This window comes from Balaenoptera ricei, chromosome 8 (assembly GCF_028023285.1).
Source record: "Balaenoptera ricei isolate mBalRic1 chromosome 8, mBalRic1.hap2, whole genome shotgun sequence".
NCBI classification, from domain to species: domain Eukaryota; kingdom Metazoa; phylum Chordata; class Mammalia; order Artiodactyla; family Balaenopteridae; genus Balaenoptera; species Balaenoptera ricei.
Window position 1 is genome coordinate 106,798,817 of NC_082646.1, and position 11,413 is coordinate 106,810,229.

The window sequence follows — 11,413 nt, forward strand, 5'->3', positions numbered from 1 at the left end:
AGATCCCACATGCCGCGAAGCAACTAGGCCCGTGAGCCACAATTACTGAGCCTGCGCGTCTGGAGCCTGTGCTCCGCAACAAGAGAGGCCATGATAGTGAGAGGCCCGCGCACCGCGATGAAGAGTGGCCCCCACTTGCCGCAACTAGAGAAGGCCCTCGCACAGAAACGAAGACCCAACACAGCCATAAATCAATCAATCAATCAATCAATCAATCAAAGCAAAACAAAATTGCTGGGTGGAGATTTCACAGCCTAGTATAGGGGATGGAGTCCAGGGGAATGAAAGGTGTTGGGGTCCAGAGTGCTAGGAAGGGGGCCCTGGAGTACAAGCTGGAAAATTTTGGCAGGAATGCCAAACTCTTGGAAGTCCACCTGTGCCTTGGATACTCTGCAGCAGGATTTTGAACAAGAGACCCCAGTAGCACATCTTAGGTCCCAGAGGGGCTGGGAGTTCCATCCAGGGAGGCTAGCTTGCCTGGGGTGGGGTGGCAGCACCAGGGAGAACCCCCTGCTCTGATGCTTTGCCACTCCTAGGCTGGCCCTTTAAACCGAGATCATGATGTCACCTTAGACAGCAAGGGACGGGAGGGGGACTGCAGGCCTGAGGAAGGACTGCATTTCCCAGCAGCCTTGGGTGCACCACACCCCTCCCAGCAGGCACTGGCTCACTGCAGACTATTAACCAGTCCAGTGCCAGTTTCTACTGGGGTTTTGAAGCGTCCAGCCATTCTGGAGTGAGGGTGGGGTTCCCTTGGGGGTGGAATGCCTGGGGCACAGATGGAGCAGGCCAAATCTTTGGGCCTGACATAGGATTGGGCCTCTTTCCTGCCAGAGTCCTGCCATCGCCCCCAGCTTCCTGGTGCAGACTCCTGAGTCTTCCTCTCTCCCTATGCAGTCTCCCTTGCAGAAAGCAGGAACCCAGCGCCAGCTGGACCCCTTCCCGCTCAGCTTCAGTCTTGTCCCTGGGTGCCCGCAGGGATTACCCCTTTGGTCAGGCAGCCGCTTTAATTGGTGAGGGGACTACATCTCCCAGCTGCCCCGGGCGGGAACTTCCTGACGCAGCACCACCCCCCCCCCCCGCTCCCGCCCCCGGCCCCCAAACCCGCGGGGATGTGCGGGCCGACTGGGGGAGGTGACTTGATGTCATCGTGAGCAGCTGGGCGGCGGGTGCCGGTGCTCACAGAGCCGGGGCTCCTGTGGTGCTACGCGGGTCGGGTCCCACGACTTGAGGAGAGGTCTGCGCGCTGCCCCGGGCAGCCCAGAGCCCGTCGGGCGCCCGCGCCCCGACCCGGGGCTGAGTTGGGTGCACGCTCCGGCCCACCCGGAGCCAGAGAGAGAACCCAGGAGCGCCGCCTCCCAGCGCCAGCGCCCTGAACCGGACCGCGGCTCGGGAGCCCTGAACAGCTGCTCCCCTCCCCACCGGCAGCCCCTGGAGGGTCGGCGACCAAAGTCTGGGCATCTGAGAAGTGAGTGGCCCCCCCTCGAGAAGCAGATGAGATCTGGGGGCGAGGAAGGAGAAACTGAGGTGGGGGAGGCTGCGGGTCGTGGGGGGGCAGGGGGATGGGACCCTCATTCTTGGGGAAGTCCCTGGTGACCGGATTAGTGGAGCAGAAACCCCGTTCTTTTAGGGGCCAGGGATGAGGAACGAGGTCCCCGTTCCAGGTAGGGGCTGGCTGGCGGGAGAGGCCCTGTTTCGAGAAGGGTTGTTTTGGAGTCTGGGGCCTTTCAGCCCGGGAGAAGGGAGGGCCCTGTCTCCTGTGGGAGAGGGCTGCGCCTCTCTTTAGGGTCTGGGCCAGGGTAGGAGGGAAAGAAGACTTGGGCGCTCCGCCGCAGCCCCACACGCTGTCCTGAAAGAACTGACAGGCTCTCTCTGTCTGTTTCTTGCTGACCTCTCTGCCCTGACTTCTTTTTTAAAAGAGCCAGGGTGGGAACCCTAACTGGACTCTTCCGACCCTCAGGAAGGACCTGAGACCTGAGCCATCCTCCTCTCTACCGTGCTTGCCCCCCAGGACTGGGCAGTTGCCAGAGGCCCTGGGGGGGGGGCCAGGACTGTGGCTGTGCGCCTCCCCACCGCACAGGATGGGCCTGAGTTAGTCAGCCCAGCCTCACGCAGCGTCCTGCAGGCCCAGAGGGAAGCTCAGGGGCTCTGAAGGCTTGGCCCACCGCCTGACCGCCATGGAGACGAAGCTGCCCCCCGCGAGCACCCCCGGCAGCCCCTCGTCCCCAGGGCTGTCCCCGGTGCCCCCACCCGACAAGGTGGACGGCTTCTCCCGCCGTTCCCTCCGCAGGGCCCGGCCCCGGCGGTCCCACAGCTCCTCTCAGTTCCGCTATCAGAGCAACCAGCAGGAACTCATCCCACTGCCCCTGCTCAAAGGTGAGCCCGGCTCTTGGCTCCGGGGCTACCTGAGTCCTGGAGTGGGCAAGTGAGGTTTGGGGGTGGGGTGGTGGGAAGCAGCTGGCAGCTGCCATCGGAGGGAGTCTGGACGGCCCCTTCCAGGCCAGGGACTCCACCACCTGACCGCCACCCCCCAGCCCTCTACCCTCTCTGCTGACGCATGGCCTGACTGGCCTGTCATCCTTGGAGGTGGGGCATCTGGAGGTGGCGCCACCCTGGGGGGCAGACCAGGGCCAAGGGTGGGGCCTACAGCTTGGGTTCCAGGAGGCCACTAGCAGCCCAGCTGCTGCCGGGGTCCTGGGGCAGGTGCTTAGCATGCCTCCCTGCGGTCACCGTGAAGTCCCCCCGACTCTGGGCTACAGAGCCCAACTGGCTGAGGCAGAGGGCACCCGAGAGGTCCTCAGTGCTGGCTCTTCTCCCCACTTCTGGCTCTTAGAACAGAGTGCCGCCTATGAGAGGGAGGCAGTGGCTGTTTGGGCACCTGTGGAAAGCCCAGGCAGCCAGGGTCTGTTACCACGCTTGAAAATCAGGCTATCATGTTCACTGAGCCTAGGTTAGGATGAAGAGATGAAGCTCCTTTACTTCAAAAGAATGGAGGATGGGACAGAAGTTGTTTGCTTTCTGCAAGGAGTGGGAGATGGCACAAAAGCATGGGGTCTGGGGGGCAGAGGAGCCTGCCTTAGGGATTAGGAGGGCCCGCCCCTGCCCAGAGCTGTGGCAGCTGGGGCCCAGGCTCAGCCCCCTCCTTCCTCCCCAGATGTGCCAGCCTCTGAGCTGCATGAGCTGCTGAGCCGGAAGCTGGCCCAGTGTGGGGTGATGTTTGACTTCTTGGACTGTGTGGCCGACCTGAAGGGGAAGGAGGTGAAGCGGGCGGCGCTCAATGAGCTGGTGGAGTGTGTGGGGAGCACTCGGGGGGTCCTCATTGAGCCTGTCTACCCAGACATCATCCGCATGGTGAGCACCTGGCACCTGGCCTCTGGGGGAGGGCTTGGTGCCCATGGGAACCCTAAGCCTGCCTGCGGAGCCCCCGTGCGGAGAATAAACCCACACTCTTTGGCTTGGCCTCAAGGCCCACATCTTCCTCGCCCGCAACCCCTGTCCCAGCCCCACTGTTGCCCAGCACCCAGCCAGTGTAGGTCACTCAGTGCCTCCTGGGCTTGTCCCACCCTGCGCTTTTGCTTATGCTCTCCTGAGGCCTGGTGTGCACTCCCACCACGTTCCTTATCGCCATGGCCTGGCTCAGGTGCTGCCTCTTCCATGAAGCCTCTCTCAATGCCCAAGCTAGAAATCTCCCTTTTGCTGCTTAGAATGTCCTTAGACCTTACCACTTGCCATCTCGTCTTCCCTGCTGGACTGCACCTGATAGAGGGCAGAGATGTATCTCATCCACCCCTGGGTCCCCAACCCTGGGCCCAGGTCTTCCATGAACTAGATGTTCAGGTGATGATTGCCAAGGAGTGAACTGGTTGCTTGGGCAGGTGCTGAGGCCCGTTAAACTTTGGATGAGGGATGTCCTGGCTTCCGCCTTCAAGGGTTCTTCCGTAAAGAACCCTGACTCTGTCCCCTCAGATCTCAGTGAATATCTTCCGGACGCTGCCACCCAGTGAGAACCCTGAATTTGACCCTGAAGAGGATGAGCCCAACCTTGAGCCTTCATGGCCACATCTTCAGGTATGAGGGCTGGAGAAGACAGGGATCTGAGTTTCAGAAGAGATCTGAGGAGAGGGTAGAGGGTCTCCTTAGGCCCCGGACTGTTGGATGAGGGCCACAGGGCAGGATGAGGGGGGAGGCTGCTCCTGAACTCACCTTTCCGTCTGTTCCCCTCCTCCAGCTGGTATATGAGTTTTTCCTGCGTTTCTTGGAGAGCCCAGACTTCCAGCCCTCCGTGGCCAAGAGATATGTGGATCAAAAGTTTGTCCTGATGGTGAAGTGGGGAGCCCAGGCCGGGTGGTGTCATGGGGCAGGGGCAGGCTCTCTGCGTGGCGTGGGGATAGGATGGAAGCAACCTGGCTTGGCCTCTTTCCTAACCCCTGATCCTGTGTCCCACAGCTCCTGGAGCTATTTGATAGCGAGGACCCTCGGGAGCGTGAGTACCTCAAGACCATCTTGCACAGGGTCTACGGCAAGTTCCTGGGGCTCCGGGCCTACATCCGCAAACAGTGCAGCCATATCTTCCTCCGGTGGGTGCCTGCAGCCTGCCCCGCTGAGACCTGGGGAGGGAGGGAGAGAGCTATGGGGAGAAGACAGAGGCAAAAGCTTCTGGGCTGGGGGGCCCAGTTTTTTCTTGGCAACATATTGTATAATTTTTGCTTATACAAATCCTGTGAGATCAGTAGAGAAAGGGTATTTATTTCCATTTTACAGATGAGGAAATTGAGGCTGAGAGATGAAGTGGTTTGCAGGGACTAGGTCAGTTCAGGGGGCCTAGGATCTAAATCTTTTGATCCTTGTCATACCAGGCCTTAAGGACCCAAAGAAAGAGATTCTTTCTGCAAATATGTATTGAGCACCAATGCCCACTGGGCATCAGGGACCCACATTGCCTTGTAGTTGAGACTGGCTCTTGAGCTAGATGGCCTGTATTTGAGTTTGGTTCAAATATTTGGGTGAACTTGGGCAAATTATTTAAGCTCTCTCCTAGTTTGCTCATCTCTAGAATGGGAATGATAGCTATACTACACAGAGATAATCATCAAGATGAAATGAGGCAGTGCCTTCAAAATACTCAGTATAGCTCCTGGACCAAGGCCGGAACTCTGAAACATTAGCTTTTATCGTTATTAGCTACAAAATAGGTGAGGCATGATCCCTCTCCTCCAGGAGCTCAGTGGTGTATTAGGTCCCTTGCTTATTAACTTTGGGGCAAGTTTCATTGAACTGCTGAGCCTTGATTTCTTCATCTGTATAATGGATCTAATAAGGTCTACCTCCTGGGATAATTTTGAGAAGTACGTAGCACAGAATAGACACTGTGAGTGTTTGTCATTCTTTTGGTTGATTGGCATGAAGAGCGAAGGACTCAGGCTAGGTGCCTGTGGACTGGATGGGGACCAGGTGATGAGGGTTAGGGTCTCGGGGAGGAAGAGACGAGTTGGAATGCTTCATAGAAGAGAGGTTTGAATACCAGAGGGGAAAGGGTGGGTGGGATGAATTGGGAGATTGGGATTGACATATATACACTATTGATACTATGTATAAAATGGATAGCTAATGAGAACTTACTGTATAGCACAGGGAACTCTACTCAGTGCTCTGTGGTGACCTAAATGGGATGGAAATCCAAAAAAGAGGGGATATATGTATACGTATAGCTGATTCACTTTGCTGTACAGTAGAAACTAACACAACATGGTAAAGCAACCATACTCCAATAAAAATTAAAAAAAAAAAAAAGAAGAAGAAGAAAGGTTTGAGCTGGGACCCAGAGTGGCACTGGTGGCTGGGCTGAGAAGGGTAATAAAGAGGTGGGTGTGGATCTCAGTGGGGCCCGGTTTGGGGTTTTGGGAAGGGAGCACAGCCTCTGGGTGGGGAGAGAGTTGGATTGATGTGCAGGCTGGGGGTGGGCAGGCAGGATGACAGAGAGGAGGGCTGGGCCTGCTCCAACTGCCTTGAGCCCTTCTGCATCCTTCTCTTCCTCTCAAAGGTTCATCTATGAACTCGAGCACTTCAATGGCGTGGCTGAGCTGCTGGAGATCTTAGGAAGGTGACTCTCTCTGGGCATCAGCTGGAACATCAGGATTCTGGGAGGAGGGACTGAGGCCCAGTCATCCCTACCCTCCTCATCTCTCCTGCCCCCTCCTCAGCATCATCAACGGCTTTGCGCTGCCCCTGAAGACCGAGCACAAGCAGTTTCTGGTTCGAGTCCTGATTCCCCTGCACTCTGTCAAGTCGCTGTCTGTCTTTCACGCCCAGGTAAGGGCCAGGCCTGGTCCTGCCACGGCAGAGAGGTCCTGACAGAGTCAGGGCAGCCACGCGGGCCTGCAGAGCCAGCCTGACACTCTGCTTTCAGCCACACTAAAGCGTGAACTCACGGGATCCTCTCTCACCTTTTTCTTGACTAATTCTGTTCCGTCTACCTTAGAGAATCCCCATGACCGTTTAAGGCCAATCTCAGACATTGGCCTCCGAAGACTTCCCAGCCCCCTCCCGCTCGACCTGCCTGGGCAGGATTGAGCTCTCCTCCTTCTGTATTCCCATAGATCATGATACAGATTCCGGTTAAGGAAACTTTTGTAAAATTTGTAAGGACTAGTTTGCTGAATGTTTCCCCTGTGAGGTCGTTATTGTGTCCCCGCACACCAAGCATGGTGCCTGGTGTATCCTAGGTGGTCAGTAAATGATTGGTGAATAAGAGGATAGACATAGGAAACGAGCAAATGTCTAGCGTCCTGTCCTGGTCCCCTCCTGACCCCTGTCCTCCTTCTCTCTGCCTACTCCTCCCCCGCCGCGCCCCGCTGCAGCTGGCATACTGTGTGGTACAGTTCCTGGAGAAGGATGCCACTTTGACAGAGCATGTGAGTACCTCTGGGGGGAAGGGCAAGCCCCCACCCCCGCAGGTCTGACTCTTTTCTGCCTCAACTCCCACAGGTGATCCGGGGGCTGCTCAAATACTGGCCAAAAACCTGTACCCAGAAGGAGGTATGAAGAAGGGCTTTGACGTCCACCACAGGGAGGTTGGGAGGGCTCAGCTTCCAGAGGGCAGTCTGGTGTGTGTCAGGGGAGATGGGAACTGCTGCTCCCTGTGTCCCTACCCCCACCCCAGGTGATGTTTCTGGGGGAGATGGAAGAGATTCTGGATGTCATTGAGCCCTCCCAGTTCGTGAAGATCCAGGAGCCCCTCTTCAAGCAGGTGGCTCGCTGTGTGTCCAGCCCCCATTTCCAGGTATGGGGCCGGAATGGGTGGGGGTGAGAGCCAGGGTATGGACTGGTAAGGTTGGCAAGTTGACCTAACACAGCTTCCTCTGCCCTCAGTTTCTCCTCTGGACCTTCCTGGGTCTAATAATGGGGAGATGCTGGACTTAGGGTCAGGAGACCTAGGGTCAAGCCTCAGATCCACCTCCCACTGGCTGAGGAGCCTTGAGCAAATCACTTCACCACTCTGAGTCAGATTAGGCTTCCTTATCTGTAGAATGGGCCAACAGGTGGTGATGAGAACCGGAGAGACGGTAGCATAAACACATTTTGTAAACTGAAATGGATGTTTAGCAAACGTCCATGAATGGGGTGGATGGTTGTCATGACTTTTCCGCTTCCTTAGTGGCCTTACATTTCATTAGCCCCACTTCAGAGCCCAGCGAGGCTTCTCCACACCATCCAGGCTGGCTGTAACCGGTGTTCTCCTACACGTGTGTGCAGACTTTCTCTCATTTTTATGAGCCATACCTGGTGGTTGTCAATTTTTCCTCACAGTGACTCGGGCACTTCAGTTTACTGAATACCTCATTTGATTCTTACAACAGGCATATGGAGGTAGCTATTATTAGCCCCACTTTACAGATTTGAAAACAGAGGCTGAGGGGTTAAATACCCTGTCCAAAGTCACGTGGCCAGTGTGTAGTGGAGCCAGGATTCACCTCTGAGCGTTGGACTCCTAATCCAGTGTTCTTTTCACCTCACCATGTTGCTTCCTCCCGTGGGTCAGATGAGTCCTGAAGACGGGGTGTGTGGAGGGGAGGGTGCCCTGGGTTTTGGGTTGGGGATGGATACCAGGCCTTGCATGTGCAGGGAAGCCACTGCCAGGCGCTTACTCTGCCATCTCGCTGCCCCAGGTTGCAGAGCGGGCTCTGTATTTCTGGAACAATGAGTATATCCTGAGCCTCATTGAGGACAACTGCCATACTGTGCTGCCTGCTGTGTTTGGGACCCTCTACCAAGTCTCCAAGGAGCACTGGAATCAGTGAGTACCCAGGCCTTGACCTAACCCACAGAACCTGGGGCAGGGCCAGCCGGTCCAGAACTGGGGTTCCTGCTAGCTGGAGAGGATCAGGGAAGGCATCCGAAGATGGCAGAGGGGTGGTGAAAGGGGCAGGCAGAGGGCAGTGCTTGTGGTGTTCAGGGCTGCATGCTGTATTTGGGACACAGGGACAGGCAGAATGCCAGACAGGGAGGTGGGACCCAACTGAAATTGCTCTCATCTCTCACCCCCTCCCTTGACCCTGCCAAGAACCATTGTGTCTCTGATCTACAATGTGCTCAAGACCTTCATGGAGATGAATGGGAAGCTGTTTGATGAGCTCACAGCCTCCTACAAGCTGGAAAAGCAGCAGTGAGTGCTGGGAGGCTGGACATGGAGGGAGAGGGGAGAAAAGCAGAAAAGAACCAGTTCCTGGTTGGAGGGAACCGAAGAGGACAACCCACATCCCATCTGATCAGATGTTTAAAGTCTCTCCCTATGTTTTTGCCAAGTGCTGGGGCATCCAAGCCCAGTTGTCCCCTGCATCCTCCAATTATCCTCCCAAGTACTTCGTCCTGGTACGGAGCACCCTGTACTTCAGCTGGGGCCTCTCAGGGCCAGGCTGATCCATTTACTCCACGAGCACAGGCTGGGACCAGTCTCTCCTCAGTGCCTTCTCCCCTAAGTGGAGTCTCTTTGCAGGTGGGGTGGTGGTGAGGGAGGCTGGATTGCAGGTGGGGGCCCCAGGTAAGGGAACTGCCTCCCCCTCTCTCCCCAGGGAACAGCAGAAGGCCCAGGAACGTCAGGAGCTGTGGCAAGGCCTGGAGGAGCTACGGCTACGCCGGCTACAGGGGACCCAGGGGGCCAAAGAGGCCCCGCTCCAGCGGCTTACACCCCAGGTGGCCACCGGTGGAGGTCAGAGCTAAAGATCCCCAGAAGGGGAGGAGCTAAACCCAGAGCTGTCAGTCCCTCCATCCTCCCTCCTGCCCAGGGGTCCAGAGAGATACACACCTACTCCTGGCCTTGCCAGAGGGGGCTCGGAGGGCTTCCTGCCTGGCCCAGCATGGGCAGTTTCCACTGGGGGGAGAGGAGGAGAGATGGGGGTCCTGGCAACAGAACTCTCAGGCCCTCCTGGCAGGACTTGACCAGGGCAAGCTTGACCAGGAAGCTGCCATCGGGGATCTGCCTCTGCCCCACAAAGCTGGGCTACAGACTGCAGGCAGGTTCCCACCCCCTGCTCCCAGCCTAGGGCAAGGGGACTCGGCCCCTCACCTGCCCCACCTTGTGCCAGCGGGAGGTCCTTCCTCACCCCACCATGGGATCCATGGTCTATTTATTCTCCCCCAGCTCACCTGCAACACAGACATTATCCTGGGCCTGGGGCACCCTCCTTCCTTCCCTCCCCTCCCTTGCCCTGTACATCCTTGTCCCCTTTTTATTTATTGGGCAGGGGGAGGGGTGAGGGCACAGGCAGAAGATTCCCTGTGTCCTGGGGCAAGGGGGGGTGGTCACAGTAACCATGGTCTGTTCCCCTTTCCCTGGCTGGGGGTAGATTTAATAAAGAGAGAAACTCATGATCTGCTTGCTTTATTTAGGACAAAGAGGGAGATGAAATGATGAAGGACTGGTTAGGAAGCCAGGCAGAGGTGGGGAAGAGGCAGAAACGCCCCTCTTCTCACAGGGTTGGAGCTGTTGTCCTTGCTGAGGTTCAGGATATGTAGGATATACTCCAACATTAAACCCTCTGACCAAGGGGAGGGTGGCGGGAGAAGGATGGGCTAGTAGCGCGAGAGGCGACACATGTCACACTGGCAGGCCCTGGCCGTGAAGATCTCCAGCTCCTCCCTCCGGTCCCCCCCACAATGCAGCTGCACCTTCACCTGTGGGAGAGGTGGGTGTCTGTTCCAGTCCCCTTTCTCAGGCCATCTTAGATCCCCGTCTCCTCCGTCTCCCCTACCCGCAACGAGCACCACCGAGCTGGGCCCCCTCACCTTCCTCAGGCTGCTGATGGTGCAGCACTGAGAGACGGAGGTGATGTTATGTCGATAGCCACTGGCCACCAGCACCGAGTAACGGGAAGGGAAGGCGCTGGACTCGCAGTGGCCCACGCAGGCCTGTGCCACGTGGGAGCCCTGGCAGGTGCCTTGGCGGTCACTTCGCACCGTCACATTGAAGGCTGGAAGAAGACAGGCGAGCGGTAGATGGTGCCTTGGCGGAGGCTCGCCCAGCTCCTGCTGCCTGAGCCTCACTGGGTCCCTCGAGGGTGCTGCCTGCCCCTCTGTCCAGTCCATCAGCTCTTTGCTCCCGCCCAGCGCTCTGCTCCCAGGGTTACTTACGGTGCAAGTAGCAGCCTGGGATGGCTGCCTGTTGACCCTGGCCTTCAGTGACCGCCAGGACCAGCAGGCAGAGGAGCAGGGTTTGGGGGGACGCCATGGGCATCTGAAACACAGTGGGTAGATAGATGTCTCTAGATGGGTGTGCAGGTGGGAGGGGGTGTTCTTTCAATACTGCATGCCTCCAGGTGAATGAGGCGGGGCTAGGTTGGTCTGTCTGACTGGGGTGAGGCCTGCCTGTGAGGGGCTGTCTTTTCCTTGTACCTGCCTTTGGGTGCGTGTGCATGTGGATGTGCGTGTCTGCCCGTGTCTCTCTGGATGCGTGTGAGTGTGCGCAGCTGTCCCAGTGTGACTTGTGTGTCAGCCCACTGCCGTGATTCTCCCCCGGAACCTCCTCCACCATCTGGACCACAAACCTCTGCCTCCCTCCATCTGCCCCATCTATCTGCCCGCAGAACCCTTATCTGCAGTCCCCAGGCCCTCCCAGGGCTCTTCCTGCCTCAGTGAGCTCACCACTTCCAAGGCCCAGGAGCTGAGTGGCTTGTTGAGTGGCTCCTCTGGCCTCCTGCTGGTCTCCAGGCCGTGCTGGCTCTCTGGGTTTTTATTTGCCATCATTCTGGAGCCACGCCTTCTTGGAGATCGGCTTTCAGGCCTGCCTTCTCTGCCTGAAGCCTCACAGCAAAACCACCTGGGAGATCCTGCTCTTCTCTGAGGTGTGGTCCTCTAGGGCGGTTTCTGCTTCCCCTATGTCCAAAAGCTGCTGGTGGCCCAGGGCTGGGAAGTGAGGTGT

At 57.5% G+C, this 11,413-nt stretch overlaps 2 protein-coding genes across 6 annotated transcripts; one reads left to right on the plus strand and one right to left on the minus strand.

The window, feature by feature from the left end:
* Positions 1-1,378: 1,378 nt before the first annotated feature.
* Positions 1,379-9,865, plus strand: PPP2R5B (protein phosphatase 2 regulatory subunit B'beta). Of its 5 annotated transcripts, none has more exons than XM_059931944.1 (15): positions 1,379-1,468; positions 1,920-2,376; positions 3,155-3,351; positions 3,967-4,068; positions 4,229-4,321; positions 4,447-4,577; positions 6,041-6,100; positions 6,201-6,309; positions 6,858-6,911; positions 6,985-7,035; positions 7,160-7,279; positions 8,166-8,293; positions 8,561-8,662; positions 8,803-8,868; positions 9,069-9,865. In XM_059931944.1, the coding sequence occupies exons 2-15, from the start codon at positions 2,178-2,180 to the stop codon at positions 9,214-9,216; spliced, it is 1,560 nt and encodes a 519-aa protein (XP_059787927.1). In that variant the 5' UTR covers positions 1,379-1,468; positions 1,920-2,177; the 3' UTR covers positions 9,217-9,865. The 5 variants fall into 5 exon arrangements, with proteins under 5 accessions (XP_059787927.1, XP_059787932.1, XP_059787929.1 ...); XM_059931946.1 differs by having other exon boundaries at positions 1,381-1,468; positions 1,961-2,376; XM_059931948.1 differs by lacking the exon at positions 1,379-1,468 and adding an exon at positions 1,509-1,527 and having other exon boundaries at positions 1,961-2,376.
* Positions 9,866-9,875: 10 nt separating this feature from the next.
* On the minus strand, positions 9,876-10,729 carry GPHA2 (glycoprotein hormone subunit alpha 2). The gene is made up of 3 exons (XM_059931950.1): positions 10,627-10,729; positions 10,282-10,466; positions 9,876-10,170 (listed from the first exon to the last, which is right to left on the minus strand). The coding sequence occupies exons 1-3, from the start codon at positions 10,727-10,729 to the stop codon at positions 10,069-10,071; spliced, it is 390 nt and encodes a 129-aa protein (XP_059787933.1). The 3' UTR covers positions 9,876-10,068.
* Between the last annotated feature and the right edge of the window lie 684 nt (positions 10,730-11,413).

Bases quoted from the DNA above. Each gene is read 5' to 3' on its own strand.
- PPP2R5B (XM_059931944.1), top strand. From the start codon at position 2,178: ATGGAGACGAAGCTGCCCCCCGCGAGCACCCCCGGCAGCCCCTCGTCC. The intron at 6,912-6,984 runs GTGAGTACCTCT...CAACTCCCACAG, and splicing joins ATGCCACTTTGACAGAGCAT to GTGATCCGGGGGCTGCTCAA. The intron at 7,036-7,159 runs GTATGAAGAAGG...CCCCCACCCCAG, and splicing joins AAACCTGTACCCAGAAGGAG to GTGATGTTTCTGGGGGAGAT.
- GPHA2 (XM_059931950.1), bottom strand. From the start codon at position 10,729: ATGCCCATGGCGTCCCCCCAAACCCTGCTCCTCTGCCTGCTGGTCCTG. The intron at 10,467-10,626 runs GTAAGTAACCCT...GTCTTCTTCCAG, and splicing joins CCCAGGCTGCTACTTGCACC to CCTTCAATGTGACGGTGCGA. The intron at 10,171-10,281 runs GTGAGGGGGCCC...CCTCTCCCACAG, and splicing joins CCATCAGCAGCCTGAGGAAG to GTGAAGGTGCAGCTGCATTG.